This window comes from Prorops nasuta, unplaced genomic scaffold, assembly GCF_024137725.1.
Source record: "Prorops nasuta isolate Cenicafe-Biocafe unplaced genomic scaffold, Cenicafe_Pnas_1.2 PNAS00018, whole genome shotgun sequence".
Lineage (NCBI taxonomy): Eukaryota > Metazoa > Arthropoda > Insecta > Hymenoptera > Bethylidae > Prorops > Prorops nasuta.
This window is the reverse complement of record NW_027116815.1, coordinates 2,643,653-2,662,697: the sequence shown is the minus strand read 5'-3', so window position 1 is coordinate 2,662,697 and position 19,045 is coordinate 2,643,653. Positions and strand designations below refer to the sequence as shown.

Sequence of the window (19,045 nt, the reverse complement as noted above, 5' to 3'; positions counted from 1 at the left end):
ACACTCTTCCTGTTTAATAAGTCGCTTTTTAGTTTTTGCACAAATTCAGTTATCATCGGTAAATTTTACAAATAGAACATCAAGCTCTTTTTAGATTTAAATTTGAAACACTACTCCGCGTACGACTCTCCTCAGACTCTTTCATGCTTCCTTCTCTCTATATATTCCTTTACCCATACTTGCTTACCTTGAAAATTTCTCTTTTACTTTAAACTGAATTATTGTAATTCTTCTAGCATTATCTGTAGTACGTCACAGCCTATGTTCATTAATATGTTACAATCTATTTCCATGCATCGATGATAATCACTTGATCATATAACGAAAAGGTTTACATTCAAATCATTATTATGGTTATAAGCATGTCATGTTATTATATCTCGTCCAAGAAATTAGTTTCTATGTTTAACATTAATTATATTAAAGCTGTTTGAGTTTGATGGTAATATGGAAAGTTATAATATTGCTTTTGCATCGTATAAATCTTATATGAAAATAGACTTAAAATGTGGAGAATTTTCGTTACATTATGTATATATAATATGCATGGAATTAATTTAATTTTCATAATGTCGAGAGATTGCATGTATAACTTTTCCCAATGTATGTTGAGTACAGTTTTAAATTAGAAACTTGTTGTCGACTATTTGGTTAATGGGTTATTAAAACCTCGGTAAAAAAGTGCTTATCTTCTGGCATGGAAATAGGTAAGTACAATTTAATTAGTTTATACACCATAATACGTTTCAAAGTTTAAAAAGGAGTGCGTAGACTTAAATTTGGGTATTTAAGTATTTTAGTAAATTACAAAATATATTTTCTGTTTAATATATTTCTTATACAGTTGTACATAAAAAAGTTTTAAGCACATATTTGGCAAGCACAGAATTTGTATATTAACAGGGATACTATAGCTCTCTTAAAATAATCACCTTCTCCAAATTGGCCTTGTAGCATTTAAAAGCTTAGTTTCACGTGTTAATCGAAATTCAGGCTAATTCAGCTCTTTCGTATTGGTTTTCTTGTTTCTTTTCTGAAGAAGTATATGGCCATGAATGTCGATTACATCGAGAAATGTTTTATTACAATTGTCAAGTAAAATTGAAATTTTATTTAAATATTTTAGGATGTCGTACTTGTAAAAGAAGGCTCTCTGGGATTTAGTATTATTGGTGGAACCGATCATTCCTGTACTCCGTTTGGTGCAAGAGAACCTGGAATATTTATATCCCACGTAAGTTTCTACATGAAGACATATAGCTCCGGAAGAGATAATTTTTTGTTCAAAGCTAATAATGCTAATAATTTTGTGTTAGGTTGTACCGGGTGGTATAGCAGCAAAATCAGGTAAATTAAGAATGGGCGATAGAATATTAAAGGTGAATGGCGTTGACGTAACAAAAGCAACGCATCAGGAAGCAGTGATGGAACTTTTGAAACCTGGAGATTCAATTGTGCTTACTGTTCAGCATGATCCACTGCCAGAAAGCTACCAGGTAAATATTTTGTAGATACAAGTCTTCTATTATATCGCTTACAAGATTGCATACAGCATAATATGCTTTTCTTCTACTAGTCGCTTTAATCTATCACGCACAAAGTCTTCAATTCTTTTAATTGCACTTATATAAATAAATAAATTTATTTGGAGAAAAATACTAATATCTGTAGTGTGCTCTTTGATTGATTTGATATAAAGTATAATCTTTTAGAAACTACATTATTTTACATTTAAATAAAAGATTTTGGGGCTTAATGCAAAAAGGGATAAGTAGATGCAGCTATTGACTATCATGACCTAATGAAAATCACAACTAATGTATGATTTTGGATGTAATATCCTGCATAAATATTAAACATCTAGATACTACGTAGATAATAAAATATTTGTGAGACTTCTTTCTATCTATAAATATTTTAGCTTTTCAACAGTACTGAAGTAGACAGAGATTCATTAGAAAGATTTAAATACAAAGGGCTATTTCTGCTAAATTGCACCTAGCGATTTACCTGGAACAGTTTCCTTGCCTAATGCAATATTTTATAATTTATCCCTCAAGCTGGTCGAAATAGAGTACATTCCTGTGACAGTAAGTACTCCAAGCATTTGACCCGTCAATTTCATTTTCGAATTTATGCTTTACTCCAAAATTAACTTTGCATGTAACTCAGCATTAAACTACATGCAATTGCTTTAGCCTAAGCTAATACTATATAAACTGTTAGTTTTCACTGGTGCGCTTTTCATGCTTCCTTTTACATAATGTTGGATTATCACCAAATAGCTATACATATGTATAAAATTCTTTAACCATTATTATACATTTGATTGATTAAAATTGATGCTCTATTTTATAAAGATTGATTAAAAACCTATGGTAATTTATTTTATTGATTGATACCTATAATTAGTCTCTCTATTTTAGGAATTAATGATAGTGAAGGAACCTGGAGAAAAGCTCGGTATGCATATTAAGGGTGGACTTAGAGGACAAAAGGGCAATCCTCTTGATCATACGGACGAGGGCGTGTTTATATCAAAAATTAATTCTGGTGGAGCTGCAAAGAGAGATGGCAGATTAAAAGTAAAATAAATCTCTAGTTATATATATTTTTCTTTATTTTTAATGATTCCTTGTTCCAAAGGAACATTGTGTAAGCATGATAAGTACGGAAAAAACGTTTAAAATAAAATGTATTTTTGTTATTTATAAAGGTTGGAATGAGATTGTTAGAAGTAAATGGTACGTCTTTACTGGGTGCCACGCATCAGGAAGCTGTAAATATACTACGGTGCTCAGGCAATACAATTACATTGGTAGTCTGTAAAGGCTATGATAGATCTGATGTTGAGCCAACGTTACTAGCATCGGAAAGTGGGAGAGATTCTAAAGAGTCGAGAGCATCTCAGGAGTACAAGGAAGTACAAGCAGAGGGTATAAAATCCTTATCCCAAAGTGTTTCTAGCTTAGACCGTGATGACGAAGAGGCAGCGACACTTAGACAGGAGCAAGAAATGACGGCTGAGCTCGTCGCATGGGAACAAGAAGAAAGGGAAAAAGCCTTGGTAGAACAAAGAGAAAAATCCACTCCTGAAAAGGTAACAATATATTTATAGACTTTACTAATAGTAAAATGATTCAACAATTTTCGTTCAATATGAAAATAAACATTATATCATTTGTTAAATGTAGGTTTTAGATGTTGTAAGGGCAGCTGAATCATTGGTAAATAAAGCAGGTAGTCCTGTTGATGTTCCAATGCCACCAAAGTCTCCAGGAGGAACAAAAGATCTCAAAACCACAACTATAGTGATGAGCAAACACACTTTAGCACCCCAAAATCCTGCGGTAAGTGTTTTATTAAATACTAAATCAATTATTAAAAACAAATAATATTACTAATATCAGATGATGCATTTAAAATGCATGAAAGGCATGCTGAAGTCTAATGGAGTTAGTTATTAGTTTTGAAACTAATATCTTTTTGTTTTAAACCAAAACCTATTATTTATTCTAATCTTTTTTCTTATTTCCTTAATGGCACAAACATCCAACATAAATAGTGTGATAATCATTCAATTACCTTTACATTTGTTTTCCTTGTTTGACAACTTCATCAATAAATTGAAACGCATGAAAAAACCAAACATTTATCATTGGGGTACATATGCTAAATTCAGCACGACAAAAGTACATTACTATCCTGGATAAATTTTTTGCAAAATCACATTCATTTGCTACTTCCCTTCTGCTCTACATTCTGAATCATGTATTATACGCCATACACGTCGTAAATTGTAGGTACATTTACAAATCATTTCCAATGTATAAAATACTGTTGTGATTAAGACATTTCAATTTCAATTTTCTTACATTTTCTATTGTATATTATTACAAAAAAGAAGTATTTTCGTATAGTCGCGTCATCTTAAAGAAAAACTACCTTCATAGCGCATGAATTATAAATTTTGTCGATGTTCGTAGTGGCGCATGCTGTCACAAGCGACAAAAAAGAGACATATTTAACGTGTTTACAGACAGTGGAAGGTGATAATACTACTTTGGCTGCCCTCTAACAGGAATGAGTCGTTCAACCCTCTACCCATATTTCCTTGTGTCTACGTCCATACCTCTGAATTTGTGGGATTGAGTGCCATAGTAAAATAAATTAATTAAGAATTTCATGACATTAATTTATGCATAACAAACTGACTTTTTGCGTTTTCATGGTTGTAATTGTTATGCAGCTTAACAATGGTTATCGCATTTGTTAACGAATACTGCCAGTACGATATTAAGTATGCTAAAATTAGGAACATTTTTGGGCAAATTCACATTAATTTTTTACATTCTGCTTATAAGAGTATAAGATCAAATTTTAAAATCACGTATGAAGCGAGATATTGATCTGCAATTAAGGATTCTCGTGTATATAACATAATCGTATCTCATTCATTCGTAATTATCGTTTGAAAAGACAAAATATTTCTGTGATAGGTAGACAGAAGATAAAATTTGAGAAATTTTCATGTATTTATTGAATATTTTCTAGAAAACATTTATATATTAACTCCCGGATTAGTTTGCAACTAGTTCAAACCTTATTAGATTGTAAATGTATTAAGGGGATGGTTGCTGTACCAAAAATACTTGAGCTTATTGAGTGTGATTGTTTCTGGGTACTCTGAATTATTCTCCATTTGTAAGCTTTATCAACTTGGTGATACACGAATTGGGAGCATTAAGCAATCTATTAGCAATGATAGTAATTAATCAAGAACGTTTCTATTGAATAATAAAAATAACGACAAATATCTGTTTTTAAATAATATATTGAATCTATAAACTCAGATAGTTATTTTGTGCTTCATTATGAATATAATACCATGTACAATAAAAAAGTAATCTGCGTAAAATCATTACGATGATATTTACAAATGGTTAAGATATGTAATATCTTAATCAAAAGCTTCAGATTATTATTCACAAAAACTAGGATGTATACAAAAAAAATACATCCACAGAGCTTTTATCACCATTTGTCAAGTATTTTTAAGCAATACGTGTATCACGAATAGAGACTATGTGCCCAGCAATATCAGCTATTTATCAAATATTCACTAAATTTTGATTACTAAGAAAACTAACATAAAATCAAGTATTCTTTCTAAATGAAGAATACTAGAACTTTATCACGTTTACTGTTACAGTAATTCATATCAATAACATATAATTCAGTGTACTGTAAACTATAAATTTTCTATAAATGTTATATGTTGACATAAATCTAATGGACCAGATGTTTATATATTATTACAAAATAATAAAAGTATAATATTTATTTAATTAAAAGATAAAAAAGTGTTGACATTAAAGTTCCAGTTAAAAATACAAGAGATTTGAAAAATATTTATAGTTTAATGTAACGTATTAATGCTCGGGATATTTTGATATCGGTATAACGTTATTTTAATAGCGAGGAATTGCTGTCTTTCATTCATAGTAAATTAATGAGTTAGATTTTTAATTGCAAAGTGTCCCACGATGCATTAATATGCTTCATATAAAAATGGTTAAAAGATATATAAATGAAGATACACAAACAAAATAATATAAAAGATTTACAAGGATAAGTGGAAGTTGTATCAATCACTGCAATAATAGTACAACACTATATGAATCATTTAAAAGAGCAGAAAATGGAAGTAATCCGATGAATACTTAAAAACAACTGATTCCTTTTTAATTCTGATATAGATTTTGTATGACATGTAGTATGGTAAATAAACCTGTTTTGGAATTAAACTTATAAATCTTTGACATACCAATGATTTATTGATAAAGATTTCTTTTCTTTTATATAAATTATGTTAGATGTAATAATTTCAAGTTTATTTTAAGAAATGGTTTTCTTATGAAATTTTTATTTTCGTTGAAATGTTATACAGAGATTGAACCCTTTAAACTAATAAAAATGTTAATTTTTCATACAGTCGATAAACAAAATCAGAACCGGAGGATCAGCGGATTATTCTTCGCAACCATCTCTGGTGTGTGATCGACGAAAACCTACGAACCTCGATCGTTCGGCTTCTGCCCAAACTCTACCCTCTTCCAAGAAAAAGCACTCTGATGTGCCTAAACGTAGCATTACTTTTGCCGACCTTCCACCGGCTTCCGAAGAGAAGCCTGTGATAGCCACACTGCCATCTAATGCTAAATTAAAATCTTTAACAAAAAATTCACCTCCGTCCATGCATGACAAGCAAACTTCGGGGCCTTCTATAGTAAACTGTAGAACTTACCAAACACCCACCTATCCTTCTCAAACGCGTTTCCAACTTCCACCTACACCTTTGACTTCTCCTGATTACAAGGGAATTCCTGGTACTTCAGCTTCCTCTAACAAACGACAGATAGCACGTTCTGTCGATGGAAAAATTGAGGTGGGTTTCATTGGCATGTTTTTCTACTTCTACTATTAATACCACTACTACTATTACTACTGTTAATTTTTTATTTTTATTATTATTATTCTATTCTGGCTAGCATTTATAAATTTGTACAACAAATTTATAAAAACAATTGGAACATTTATTGTAATAATTATAGTGGTAATATAATACGACAGATATTTTTATTTAATTATTTATGCACATATTAAATCTTTAGCTTTCACCAACTCAGTCACCAACACCACCACCAACAGCGAAGATGTCAGTCAGTGATAAGAAAAAACTTTTTGAAAGCGCTATGGAGGAACATCTCAAGCCATCCCCTAAGCCAGGTAAAAGAAAACTATACAAAAGTAAATGTGAATCATTTCAAATCATATGTGTACCTAATAAATTATTCTCTTTTGTAGAAAAAGTATTTAGTTTTTTAAGTCAAGATGAAGTTGAGAAGATGAAACAAGAAGAAGGTATACATAGGTTCTTTAAAAGCAAACCTTTATTTCATTGTTAAAATTATAATAAGCAATAATCAATTAATAATCTGCTTTTCAGAGAAAAAAATTGCAACTTTAACTAGAGACGAACTTAAGTCGTGGGCTCAGCTCGATGAAAATGAAGGATACGAAGATTTGGATGAATCACTGGAAGATCAGGATAATCGACGTCCTAAGTAAGCTAAGCTCTGTAAACAATTCTCATTAACGCCCATATGAATGACTTTTTTACACAAATATATATAGCGTACTTGTTTTCTATAACATACTATTACCATAAACTTACCTATTTTAAAGCGCCTAGCAATTGTCGAAACATTAAAAACCGCTTTTGATTGCAATAATTATAAAAAGTAACGAATATTGTTGGCTGGATTTTTCCTGCCATCTTCATTCTTCATGTAAAATTCAATTGTTTTATACAGTAATAATTTTTTATACAAAGTAATGATATTTGAGATAGAAGTTAAAAGTATTTTTTTCTGTGTAAATTTATGTGAAAGAATAACGTGTAATTTTGAAGTGCTGTTGTGGCAGAGTAGCAAAACCGTAATATTATATAAGTATAGAGCGTATTAGTTTCATTTGATGTTGCAAGTATTAAGTTCGGCAGCTACGCTCATTATTTAATTTTATTAATTCTGTTGATTCATAAATTTTATACAACTTAGTTGAGTACATTGTAAAATTAATAGTTTATTTATTTATATATTTTTTATCTTGACAAAAATTTTTTATAATTATTATTTTAAAGTAACAGTATAATTTGACTTTATATAGAAATCGATCATTCTTATGAGAGCTATCTATTTATATAAAATTTAATTCTACAGCGGTTAATTATTTCTTAATTGCACAATGCATGCTTATAGCAGCGAGAATTTGTTAATTTTCTACTAGATGGTACACACGCTTGCAGGCTACAGCATTGCACCAGTTATGCTTTGCAAATAGGTATTTGGCGATGCTTTATTGAATACAGTATGCCTCGACGGCGCGTATATACATGTCATTATCTACTTTTATACGCGTACTTGCCGTCGAGACACTACCGTGTCTCTTGATATGATAGAATGCACATTTATCTTACCTGATAAAATATTTCAGGTCTCAAGTATAGTTCTCTACAGTCTTTAATTTTCCAAATGACAAAAAATGAGCATTCAATTATTCTGCATTAGCTTCGAAAAATTAAAACAAATTTATTCTCGATTATTCGTTGGAAATTCCTTTTAATTCTATTATCATCAATGATCTATCTAAAATATGTTTTTTCTGTTCTCCACGAAAGCTCCTTCTACGGAGAAATTTTGTAATCGTCCGTTGCTTTTGTAATTATCTTTTATATAAATAAACGTGGAAATTATAATGCAGAAATGTGATTGGTTATTATGCATGCTCGTTACCTTGCAGTAGCCGACTGAGTTCGCGAAGTGCGATTCCCATTCTTCAAAATGTCCCCAGCTCTGTAAGGACAGCAAAAGCCGAGCGTCGTTTGAAGGAAAGAATGATACAAGAGGTACCGTATACCGAATTACGTTTTTTTTTCTTCAGAGCACTCGCATAAAATTATGAACGAAATATTCAATTTCTAGGGCTTGATATCCGACGAGGATGAGGAAAGTCACTTGACCCCGGCGGAGCAGCGTGCGCTAAGAGCAGAAAAACGAGCCGCTTGGCGGCAAGCGCGACTCAAGTCTCTCGAGCAGGTCAGTATCTCTTTCTTCACGATAACAAAAATAATACCATTAAAAAGTTTCTCTAAAAATGCATAATATTCTATTTTTTTTTAATCAAAGGACGCCCTTCAAGCTCAAATAGTTATTAAAAAGATGAGCGAAATGATGGACACCACGAGCAAGTCTGAGTTACCTGTGGACGCTCCGGATGCGGAAATCAATTCGGAGAAACTATCCGATAAGGATAAGGAAAAAGAGAAGGACAAGGAAAAGGTAATCGAGGTAAGCGACAAATGAAAAGGCATTGCTACTTCAGTGACTAAAGGTTCTAACGTTAATTATTGTTAATAATTGATTAACCTGGAATTGAAATGTTAAAGAAGAATCTTTGTTAACCCGATTGATTACTAATTTATTTCTTTTTGGTTAACGTCGTTAGAGCGAAAAGGAGGAAAGGTGTATTGGTATGTGCGTGTGTGTGTCATGTCATTATAATCTCGGTTCCCATTTGTCTGTCTGACTATCATAGTTCACCGCGTTACGGCCGTCTAGCGCAGATTTTCCCAAACTTGCTGTGCGCAGCAAGGTGGGTCCCCCTAAAGCCATACGCGAATCCGAGAAAGTAGTGGATGAGAAGGTCACGCGCCGTACCGAGGAATATCTGGATGAGGTGACGGGTGAACGTCGTGTACGTACGGTCGAATACGTCGAGAAGCTCATTGAACGCCAGGTATCTGTTCAACCTAAGCAACAAGAAACTTAATTTTAACGAACGATACACTCAATGATGAAAGCACCACTCGTTTCAAGCACACATTTATCATATACGAATATCAATATAAGCTGCACAAGTCACAAAATTTTTCCGATCAATCAAGTTTTCACCATTATCTCTCCTACAACACTCAAATTCTCTGAATACTTTTCCTATCTTCTCACGTGTATATATCAGCAATATTCGTGTCTAACGATATACACGATTTCTTTATCTACTGATGACAATTGTGAAAACTGAGATGGAGTTTATGACACGTTTACATTCAATTAAACATGCGCGTGTTTCGTCTGCATGATTTGTTAAAGCTTCGATTTGCCTATACACTCGATATGATATCGAATATTTGCTACTTAATCGAAATAAATAAACATTGTGTTTGTTTAAAGCCTGCTGTTCTCATTCTGGGAATGCAACCTGCACCACCTTGAGCAAATCGTTTCATTTACTTCCGGTTACTAACATATTCTTCGTAAGCTTCTTCATCGGTGGTAATACTTTTCTTCTTTTGGTGCTTTTGTGACTTAACTGCACGTTGCTCTTTTTTTTTTAACCAATGTTAACTTTGCTTTTAACACTGCCTGCATATATTAAAACTATCAATAATTTTGTAATAATATCTAATAGTGTTAATACGCTTATGTTTCTGTGCTTTTTTTTATGCTTTATCTGTTTGTAGTTTGGTTTTGGATTTCGGATCATGCATAGATAAGTTTAAGTTATAAGATAATAGAAGCATTTATTGTTTATTTTATTAATAATGAAATATAGAACTAATGTTGTGAGTACCGTTGTTGTAGATATTTTACACAATATAATGATTATGTTATTAATATTCAATATTTGTAGCTAAATTCAACAACTACTCGTTTCTCTAGGTTGAGACTTTGCGAGAAAAGATCATTTCCTTAGAGCTGAGTAATGCCGAAGATGAAATTGAGAGCATTACTGAAACTGGAGTGAGCGATGGCGAAAGTGGTAGCGATGTTACAGGACAAAGTTCTACATTGAGCACTCCACAGCAGGAAAAACCTGATCCACTGACACCAACGAGTGCAAACGAAGGTGCTGATCTTAAGATAAGTGCAAGTACTATCGTTACTTCTACAAAGAAGAAGAAACGAAAACGTTCAAAGAAAGGTCGTCATTGACAAACAGAGTGTGCAACGAAATATCGGTGCACGATATTTATATACAGAAATTAAAAGGGACGAGGCGTTAATTATTCATTATCAACTTATCACTTTTGCAGCATTGTATTATAATAATAGAAATTTAGATATATTTTTCCAGCAGATCTTATGTATGTAAATCATAAGGCGAAGATATGCTTATTTTACTTTATAAATATTATATCGGTGCGGAGTAGATTGAAAAGATATTGTGAAATGACAATTAAACAAGGTATAATTAAATTATTAATTGACAAATATTTGGTGCGTTTATAATCTTATATAATACTCGCATCAAAAGCTTTATCTATGATACCGCGGTTAGGAAATTTTGTTTAAAGTTAATATATCTATGATTTAAAAATTTATCTAATTTTCTCATTATCGAAGGAAATAGGAATTTCGCTATTTCAAATTTTTACTCATCAATAGATTTTTTGAAAAATATTTTATTTGTTTTTATATGATAGTAATCGTATTATTCTAACATATATTGCGTTTTTAAAATATTAAACTGTTTCATGAGCGTGCTTAAGTAAAGCAAATTTAACAAACACCAGTACATCATATATTTTTCGTTTTGCCATTTAAGAAGTCTTATTTTCTTCCATCGTGATTATGATGCTCATAATCATATTTATTGTACAAAATGTGCAGGGTTACATAATAATTTGCAATATTAGGAAGCTCGTGTAACTTTATGTTGCTCTATCAATCTTATAAATATTTTACTTACGGTTTTTCGTAATAATTTTTATCTAAACTAAATGATCTTGCAATTTCGAATAATGGGACATTCCTTTTATACAAGATTAACAACATCACAGAGTAAAATAATTCTTATATTTTGTAAATAGATATATATTTAGTTCAGTACCCCATCCACTTTTTCTAAATATAGTATAGAAACTTTGAAATCGATCAAATTTCAATAATTGAAATTTTTACCGAAAGAATTGAATTGACAAAAATGATTATTATTATTTTATTTATTACAATATTCATTTATCAATTTATGAATGTCAAATATAAAATTTACTGATAAATTTATGATATTTATTAATAAAAGCTTAATAAATAAGTAAAATAGAAAAATTACAATTTATAAAAATAATATTCCTCACTATTGGCTTAAGCAGCATAAGAAATGTGATTGCAGAAATAAGATTTCGATAGAAATGAAGCTGCGATCTGCAAAATATATTATTTATTCGATCTTAATTATAATAAATAGATTAATATATTTTATTTTGTAATAACATTTTGACTGTCGAAAAATGTTAAACAGTGTTCTAGACGTATTAGAGACGTTTGAAAAAGCTAATGACGATGATGACACTCCGTCTGAATTATTCAAAAATACAAAAATAGGCTAGATATGTTTAATGTAGTGCTTAATTCAACGCAAAAGTTTTGTTTTAAAAGAAAAGTGTAAATCAATGAGAAAGAAGAATTTGTACGATTTTTTTTGGATTTTGTTCAATTATCATATGCCCTGCGTATGATATTAAATACTGATCGTTAGGCGGAAAATAATTATTCGTGAAATTTTTTTACATTGTTAAAAACATGTAAAATTTTTAATGCGAAATTTTATTATTACATCTGATTAAACACATTTATGCTTGCACATTATTTTATATTTATATTTTATTATTCAAACTAATGTAGTCTTAAAGTTTATATCCCTACATAAGTATTTTAATAATGAAATTGCCTTAAACATAAGATTTATTTTATATTAATGATATACAATATTTTCATATGTATAACAGCCTATAAAGATATGTCCTGCGCAGAGTGTATTATTGATGAATTATAATAATGATTTAATATTCTTATAATAGTAATACGTCTATAAACAAAAAAATGCATTAAAAAGGGACCAATATGTTATATTATCACATTGAGAACCGGTGTAATATTAAATTTGACCGTTTGAGCATATCTTACTTATAGTCATTATTTATTTATTTTTTATCAACCTTATTCCAGCATTCATTTTCAATCTTTAAATTTCTAAACTACTCTCTCTCTCTCTCTCTCACCCTCACATAACAAATTAGAATATTGAACTATACCTGTTTTCGAGCTACGCATATGCACGCATACAGCAATTAATTTTTTGTTAAAACAAAATGCAACAAGTTAAGCTCTATACGCTCTAAGCGTAGCTCGGAAGGTATCCCATAGCAAGTTGTTATATATTTTTTTTTACTAACATCTGTAATGTGTATACATTGGATTTCATTGATTTTTTAATAGAAATACATGCTAAATACGTATTTATAGTCATATTAATATAAAAAATTAATTCAATCCTCATACCTATCCAAAAAAGTAACTAATATACTACATAAATAATAATACACACGTTATTAGATAATAAAGCTTAAGAAGAAAATTGTACTTTTTGTTTCTTTTAGTTTAAATAATTGAAATAGTAAAACGTTTTTCTATAGATCTTACAACTATATATTTGTTTTATTTTTATTGCGCGTAAGAACAGCGTTATCATTCGCCATGCTTTGAGAATTTCTTATTTCGTGGCGTGTTTGAAGTTTTTTAAAAATGTTAGATTGTTTCTTAATTTGTTGCTACACTAGAGATTAGCTTCATTCGCAAGTTTCTTCTGAAGCTGCTTAACTATGTAACCGACGCAATTTTAATAATCTCGTGCTTCATAAAAGAGAATCTTTTCCTGAAAAAAGAAAGAAAATTATGAATAAATACTTAAATTGCATAAATTATAATCATAATAATAAGCTCAGTTATCTTTTGAGGATGCTAGTTTTTCCGTTAAAAAATTAGTTTTATTTGACATCCTTCACATCCTTTGCACCTTCGAACTTCTTATCTCTATATGTTTCTCTCTTAAATAACACCACAATCTAATATATTTTAAAGTCGAAACATTAGCTAAGTATGCAAAAGGAGGAATTTTGCTGCCCTTACATAACAAAATCGGACTAATTTTATTATAGCTTCGCTATGAATAATGCAATTAATCTGTTTCACGGCTTAATATTAAATTGTCAAAAATTCCTAACTGAAAATAAATGTATGGCGTTTTTTTAAACGTTTTTTCATTTCTGGAAAAGCAATGTATCAGTTGACACGAAAAAAAAGAATCAAAATCTTCATTATCATTTACAATGTGTTACCTTAACTTTTTTAACCAAAGTTGTTTTTGTTTAATTTAAAGAATACTGTTTTTCCAAATTTCGATATTTTTTTTACGATCTATCATTGAAGGTGAAGCTTCGTATTCAGAAAAGTTATAAGTTTTTCCTAAAACATGCTATACATTTTGTTTTCAGTTCGAACAATTTGCATGCATTTCGAACTATTGATTGTACCAGAATGAAAAATTCCTCAGCGATAGGATTACTCCCGAAGCAATAGAAGTTCCAATGCAGGTACGTCCTGGAATGAGTCACACGCGAGCATGAATTTCTCCTTTTACACATTCTTGGCCGTACGGCTACCACTCTAGGATATTAGAGATCGACGCATCAATCAGGAAATAATTTCAGAGCAAAGCAATAAAATATATGCGATTAAAATTTAAATAAAAGCTTTCGCGACCACATTTATAATTATCATAAAACTCAGCAAGCGTGAAGAAATGTATGACCCCGTTTTATTATTGTAAATTAACGTTTGGATTATTGATTTCTGCAAATCATTTTTTTCTACTGTGACAATCAACAAATGCAGACGAAAAAGTAAATGATCATATATCTTACAAACCTGTATCCTTTAATTCACATATCCCTCATTTAACACGATTGTTTACTTCTTTGGTGCGAGTATTCCTTCCAGCTGAGCTTTGAGTTGTATATTCGTCTTTTTAAGGAACTGTATTTCTTCCGTATGTTTCTTTTCTTCCGCTTCTCTTAATTCAGCAGCGCGTCTTTCAGATAAATCGAATTTCTGTCTTAATTCGCTGACGGTCTTTTCTAATTCTGCTTTTTCAGACTTTAAATCATCAACAGCAGCTATTAGATCTTCTTTACCTTGTTCTGCCTAAAAATAAAGATATTGTACAAATGTAATTACCAATAAATAATATAAACAGTTTTTAATTTGTTTATATAATTTTGAAATATCTTCTATCAATTAGTATAATAAAATTAGCAGTACATACTTGCAACGCCTTTCGTATTCCAAATGCAATACTACTCTGATAAAGAGTCTGATAAGCTGCCAAGGTCATTCTGAGTTCATCCCTGACTCGCAGTAGAAGTAACCCTCTTTCAGCACAATTCACTGTTACCTGTCTTATTATCTCATCTGTGAAGGTCGATACAACTAAATATATTTTTATCTAGAAGTAAAGTAGTATGCTATGCAGTAGTATGCGAAATTACAGTGCAAAGGGAAATTGTTTATACGAAAATAATTCTGTGTATCAATACGAGTATAATGCTAATAGCAATGTTCAAAATATTCTGTGTGCATTAAAATTTTACTTATCCAATAGCTTTGCGCATTATGGATCAGAAAATATCACTTTACACGATAATGGCTTAATATATATTTTTGTATTAATTTATACAAATCATCAAAAATGTCTTTGTAACGTAAGATAAAAATATAATTTTCTTACCAAAGCATTGCGTGTAAAGTTGACGACGAACAGGGCAAATTCCAGTTTCTCTAGCTTGACGTTGCTGTAACTTCATATTTAATTGTTCTTGTAAATTGATAACGTCCAATCTTGTTGCTGGAATACTCGAAACCTATTTAATCGTAATAATTATTTTAAAACATTGTTAATTTAAAAATTTCTATCTATCGTATCCTAGATTGCGTGAAAGTTTTAACTTGTTGTTTCCAGATTTGACCATCCTCCGAGGTCCATTCTTTAGGGGGTAAAATATTGTTTAAAATTTCCAGTGTCTCTTTTCTAGTATCAGCAGGTGATGTCCCACTATAAATTTTGCATCCAGCTGCAGCTGCCTTAACTGCTATCGTGTCTTTCGGTCCCTGGAGAAAATAATGTAATGTAATTATGATTTGGTTGAAGTATTACCTTACAGATAAAAGAAGCATAGTTGGTGTCAACCTTTTCGGGATGAGTGGTAATTAAAACTGGAATGTCATATTTGACTAGTGTATCTAAAGTAGGGATGATTCTTTCTGGTGCTGACATTTCCATTTTGATTATCAAATATTCTCCTTCGGTTTTTTTGTATTTTTTCTGTAGCTGGATTCAAGATGCACAACTGTTTGCCCACTACCTAATAAACTAACTGTATGTAGTAATTTTAATAGAAACTTGTTCAATTTGTAAATTTGCGTCGCTCTGTACTTTCAATATCTATGTAGTATTGGATCTTATGATTTTGAAATTGAATTCGCGTGCGTAATTCCAAAGAGTTGATTATAGCTAAGGTAGTTACCCGTACGTTATAATAAGGTATTTAATGTTATTTGAAACATTAAATATACTTTATACTTTGTGAATATAAAGTAAGTATATATGATTTATGTGGATTGTATACTGGATAATAAAGTTAATCTCGTTGTTCTAAGATTTATATTTACGCGATGCTAGAAATACTTTTTGTAACTAACTTTACAATTTTTTATTTATGGAAGTTTTTAAAATTTTTATTATCAGTTTTGTCGTTTAGTTGAGTGCTTTGTTACTGTCTAAATATAAATGTTGGAGGGACAGAAAACTTTCGATTTTTGTTTCTACACAAGGGTTTTGCGAATGTCGCTTGTTTATAAATAAATTTAATATAATTATCAGTAAAAAGATAAGAGCGAAAGAAATGATTTTCTTCACTCCAGTTTAGTATGATTGCTTATTTTATTATTTGAAAAACCAACGTTCCATATTACAAAAGATTTTGGCTTCCTACCTTTATCCTAAGTAGCTAGGATAGAAAAGGAGAGGATAAGATACTGCAGGAACTTTGGTTTGTATTTTCTTGATCCAAAAATTTTTTGATATCTTTATAACGACCCCGTGTTCTATTTATCTCTACTTTGAGATTCAAATATCATACAGCTAATAATTTACACATTTGATCGTTCAAATTAGAAAACCTATCAAAGCGATTTTTTCCACAGAGTCCATTCTCCCTCAGCCCAGAATGTTTTGTTACTATGGAAACAATTTTATAGTTCATCGACTTCCCGCTAATCTGTATTTTTGTCTAAAAACTAGTTTTCTTAAACTAATGGGCGCACTTTACTTTTCTATCATTATGAAAGGAAAAAATACAAATTTCCGAGTAATAATAAAAGTTTCTTAGCTACACACATAAGCGTAAGTGATTAATTTTTGACGAATCGAATATAAAGTACAAGCTCTATGCATTATACGCTTAGCTCGGAATACACCCTGTAACTAGTTAAAACATATTTTATTCTTATTAACATCATTCATATATATACTTTAGACTTCATTGATTTTACATTAGGAATATATAAGAAATATGCAGTATCAACTAAAATCATTGAACTGCAACTTACATGAAAAAATACATATATGTATATAATCATATAAATGTAAAAAATTCATTAACTTATTGTTAAACTTTTCCAAAAAATATACTGTATAAATAATAGACATGCTATTAAATCACAAAGCTTAAATATTGTTCATTCTTTTGTTACGTTTAGTTCATAAGAAATGTTAGACGACTTAAACACTATCAGATCTTAAAACTGCATAGTTTTTGTTCATTTTTATTGAGTAAGATCGATTTTAAAGCTCTTCATGTTTTTTAGAAATTCTTGCTTCAAGATCTCTGTGTAGTTTTTGAACAGTTCGAGTATGTTTCTTGATTTTCTGTAACATTGGGGAGTTATCTTCGTCCACGGGTGTCTTTTTACGAGCTTCCTCTAAAGCTGCTTCTGTATGTAAGTGACGTAATTTTAATAATCTTGTTTCATAATGGAGGAGCTCTTCCTACAAAAATATTAGAAATAGAAATATTAATGAATATTTAGATTGCATAAAATAATAATAATAATGACATTAAACTAACTTTTAAGGATGCAAGCTCTTCCTTTGAAAAATTAGCTTCATGTGCTATTCTCCATAGGCCTTGTACTTTTGGTTCAATAAATTCTTTATGATTTGGTCCTTTTGCTGTTAATCGATCAAGATAATCATAACCACTTCTTATCTCTAAATGTTTTTCTCTGAAATAATATTGCAATTCACTATAATTTAAAGTCTATGAAATCAATTACTAAATATGTTCTACCTTAGTAAATTTGCTTTTTCTAAATAATCTACTTTTTTCTCTTTCTGTTTAGAACCCTTCGTCCTTTCTGGTATTTCATTTGTCTCTTCAGCTTGGTCTATTTCATTCCAGCTTGTTGGTTTATCAGATACACTATCTACAAATAATACATAGTTTAAAATGTTTATAATTTAATACATAGAATGTTTAAATAGTATATTCTAGAATGCCATTAACTTTCATGGGTTTCTGTATCTCCAGCATCAACATCTTTTAATAAACTCATATATTCATCAACTTTATCCTGGTGATGTTGAAACTCCTCTTTCAGTGCTTCCAGCTCTTCATCTAAAAATTATGGTATTTAAATAACAATGGTAGATTTAATATAAATTATAAAAATTCATGTTTACGAGTAAATCCTGCCATTTCAGCTTTAGTCCATAATTTGTTAAGCTTGGTATCTTTAAACATGTCTTTAATAATATAATTACTGCCATCATTCAATGCTTTATGCTTTTTAAGCAACTCTGGATCTTCCGTTTCTTCAAAATGTTCAAGTAGGCCATAAGTACTCATGATTCCTACAAATATTAAATGCAAATGTTTATTTACAAATTCTATGTAAAAACTAAATTCATTATATAAAAACATTACCAATAAGCTTTTTCCTTAATTTTGCCTCTTCTGTTCCATCCTTATCTTTTCCATCTGATCTAAAATGTTTGTAAGCAATTTCTTCTTTATCATGAATCTTTAAATCACTCAAAAGTGATTGTAGCTTAGGCTCAGTCAGACGCTGTAAACAATTGTCGCTTTAATAAAATTATATTATTGAATATATATATATATTTTCAATATAAAATATATGTATACTTACATTTTTTGCTTTAACCCATAAAAGGTTCAGCTTAGCCATACGAAATGGTTTATCTAATTCTCGTACAGATGTAGGAAAATCAGGAAATGCATCTTTCTTTTTGTTAGCTTCAGCAGAATACTTATTTAATGCAACTGCATCATTAATAAATAAAGTACATAAAAGACTTATAAAAGCAATGTATGAATAAGTCATCATCTTTTAAATTTTATTGAAAAATCACTTATGCAAGAAATAGTGTTGAATACGAACATTCACTTTTTCATTTATAGTCTAACTTAATTACTAACTGTTCATGTTAAATTTAATGAATTATAGAAACTCCAATTGACACGTGACACTTTTGACATAAGCAACAAAAGGACAAGAAGTGATGC

General features: G+C 30.3%; 3 protein-coding genes across 3 annotated transcripts in view; 1 reads left to right on the top strand and 2 right to left on the bottom strand.

Moving 5' to 3' along the window:
- scrib (scribble) overlaps positions 1 to 12,532 on the top strand; it is a 39,663-nt gene extending 27,131 nt beyond the window's left edge. Inside the window, exons 20-34 of the mRNA XM_066738365.1 lie at positions 1,127 to 1,234; positions 1,317 to 1,496; positions 2,061 to 2,090; positions 2,427 to 2,585; positions 2,717 to 3,100; positions 3,195 to 3,350; positions 5,996 to 6,448; positions 6,675 to 6,789; positions 6,868 to 6,924; positions 7,010 to 7,127; positions 8,365 to 8,470; positions 8,547 to 8,660; positions 8,751 to 8,912; positions 9,160 to 9,360; positions 10,284 to 12,532. Of these exons, the coding sequence (XP_066594462.1) occupies positions 1,127 to 1,234; positions 1,317 to 1,496; positions 2,061 to 2,090; positions 2,427 to 2,585; positions 2,717 to 3,100; positions 3,195 to 3,350; positions 5,996 to 6,448; positions 6,675 to 6,789; positions 6,868 to 6,924; positions 7,010 to 7,127; positions 8,365 to 8,470; positions 8,547 to 8,660; positions 8,751 to 8,912; positions 9,160 to 9,360; positions 10,284 to 10,556 (2,616 nt within the window). The 3' untranslated portion in view covers positions 10,557 to 12,532. The remainder of the gene's footprint in view (positions 1 to 1,126; positions 1,235 to 1,316; positions 1,497 to 2,060; positions 2,091 to 2,426; positions 2,586 to 2,716; positions 3,101 to 3,194; positions 3,351 to 5,995; positions 6,449 to 6,674; positions 6,790 to 6,867; positions 6,925 to 7,009; positions 7,128 to 8,364; positions 8,471 to 8,546; positions 8,661 to 8,750; positions 8,913 to 9,159; positions 9,361 to 10,283) is intronic.
- Positions 12,533 to 13,169: 637 nt separating this feature from the next.
- On the bottom strand, positions 13,170 to 16,682 carry Dnali1 (Putative inner dynein arm light chain, axonemal Dnali1). The gene is made up of 6 exons (XM_066738369.1): positions 15,616 to 16,682; positions 15,408 to 15,569; positions 15,190 to 15,322; positions 14,728 to 14,873; positions 14,331 to 14,606; positions 13,170 to 13,278 (listed from the first exon to the last, which is right to left on the bottom strand). Exons 1-5 carry the CDS (start codon positions 15,739 to 15,741, stop codon positions 14,373 to 14,375), a joined length of 801 nt encoding a protein of 266 aa, XP_066594466.1. The 5' UTR covers positions 15,742 to 16,682; the 3' UTR covers positions 13,170 to 13,278; positions 14,331 to 14,372.
- A 136-nt stretch (positions 16,683 to 16,818) lies between these two features.
- On the bottom strand, positions 16,819 to 19,040 carry LOC136780184 (alpha-2-macroglobulin receptor-associated protein). The gene is made up of 7 exons (XM_066738368.1): positions 18,669 to 19,040; positions 18,446 to 18,587; positions 18,202 to 18,372; positions 18,026 to 18,136; positions 17,810 to 17,945; positions 17,588 to 17,744; positions 16,819 to 17,508 (listed from the first exon to the last, which is right to left on the bottom strand). The coding sequence occupies exons 1-7, from the start codon at positions 18,864 to 18,866 to the stop codon at positions 17,305 to 17,307; spliced, it is 1,119 nt and encodes a 372-aa protein (XP_066594465.1). The 5' UTR covers positions 18,867 to 19,040; the 3' UTR covers positions 16,819 to 17,304.
- Positions 19,041 to 19,045: the final 5 nt, after the last annotated feature.

Excerpts from the sequence above, each read along its gene's own strand:
- Dnali1 (XM_066738369.1), bottom strand. The coding sequence starts at position 15,741 with ATGGAAATGTCAGCACCAGAAAGAATCATCCCTACTTTAGATACACTA. Across the intron at positions 15,323-15,407 it reads GTCAAATCTGGAAACAACAA|GTTTCGAGTATTCCAGCAAC; the intron begins GTTAAAACTTTC and ends ACGATTAAATAG. Across the intron at positions 14,874-15,189 it reads ACTTTACACGCAATGCTTTG|ATGAGATAATAAGACAGGTA; the intron begins GTAAGAAAATTA and ends CGACCTTCACAG.
- LOC136780184 (XM_066738368.1), bottom strand. The coding sequence starts at position 18,866 with ATGATGACTTATTCATACATTGCTTTTATAAGTCTTTTATGTACTTTA. Across the intron at positions 18,373-18,445 it reads ATTAAGGAAAAAGCTTATTG|GAATCATGAGTACTTATGGC; the intron begins GTAATGTTTTTA and ends TAATATTTGTAG. Across the intron at positions 17,509-17,587 it reads AAGAGCTTGCATCCTTAAAA|GAAGAGCTCCTCCATTATGA; the intron begins GTTAGTTTAATG and ends ATATTTTTGTAG.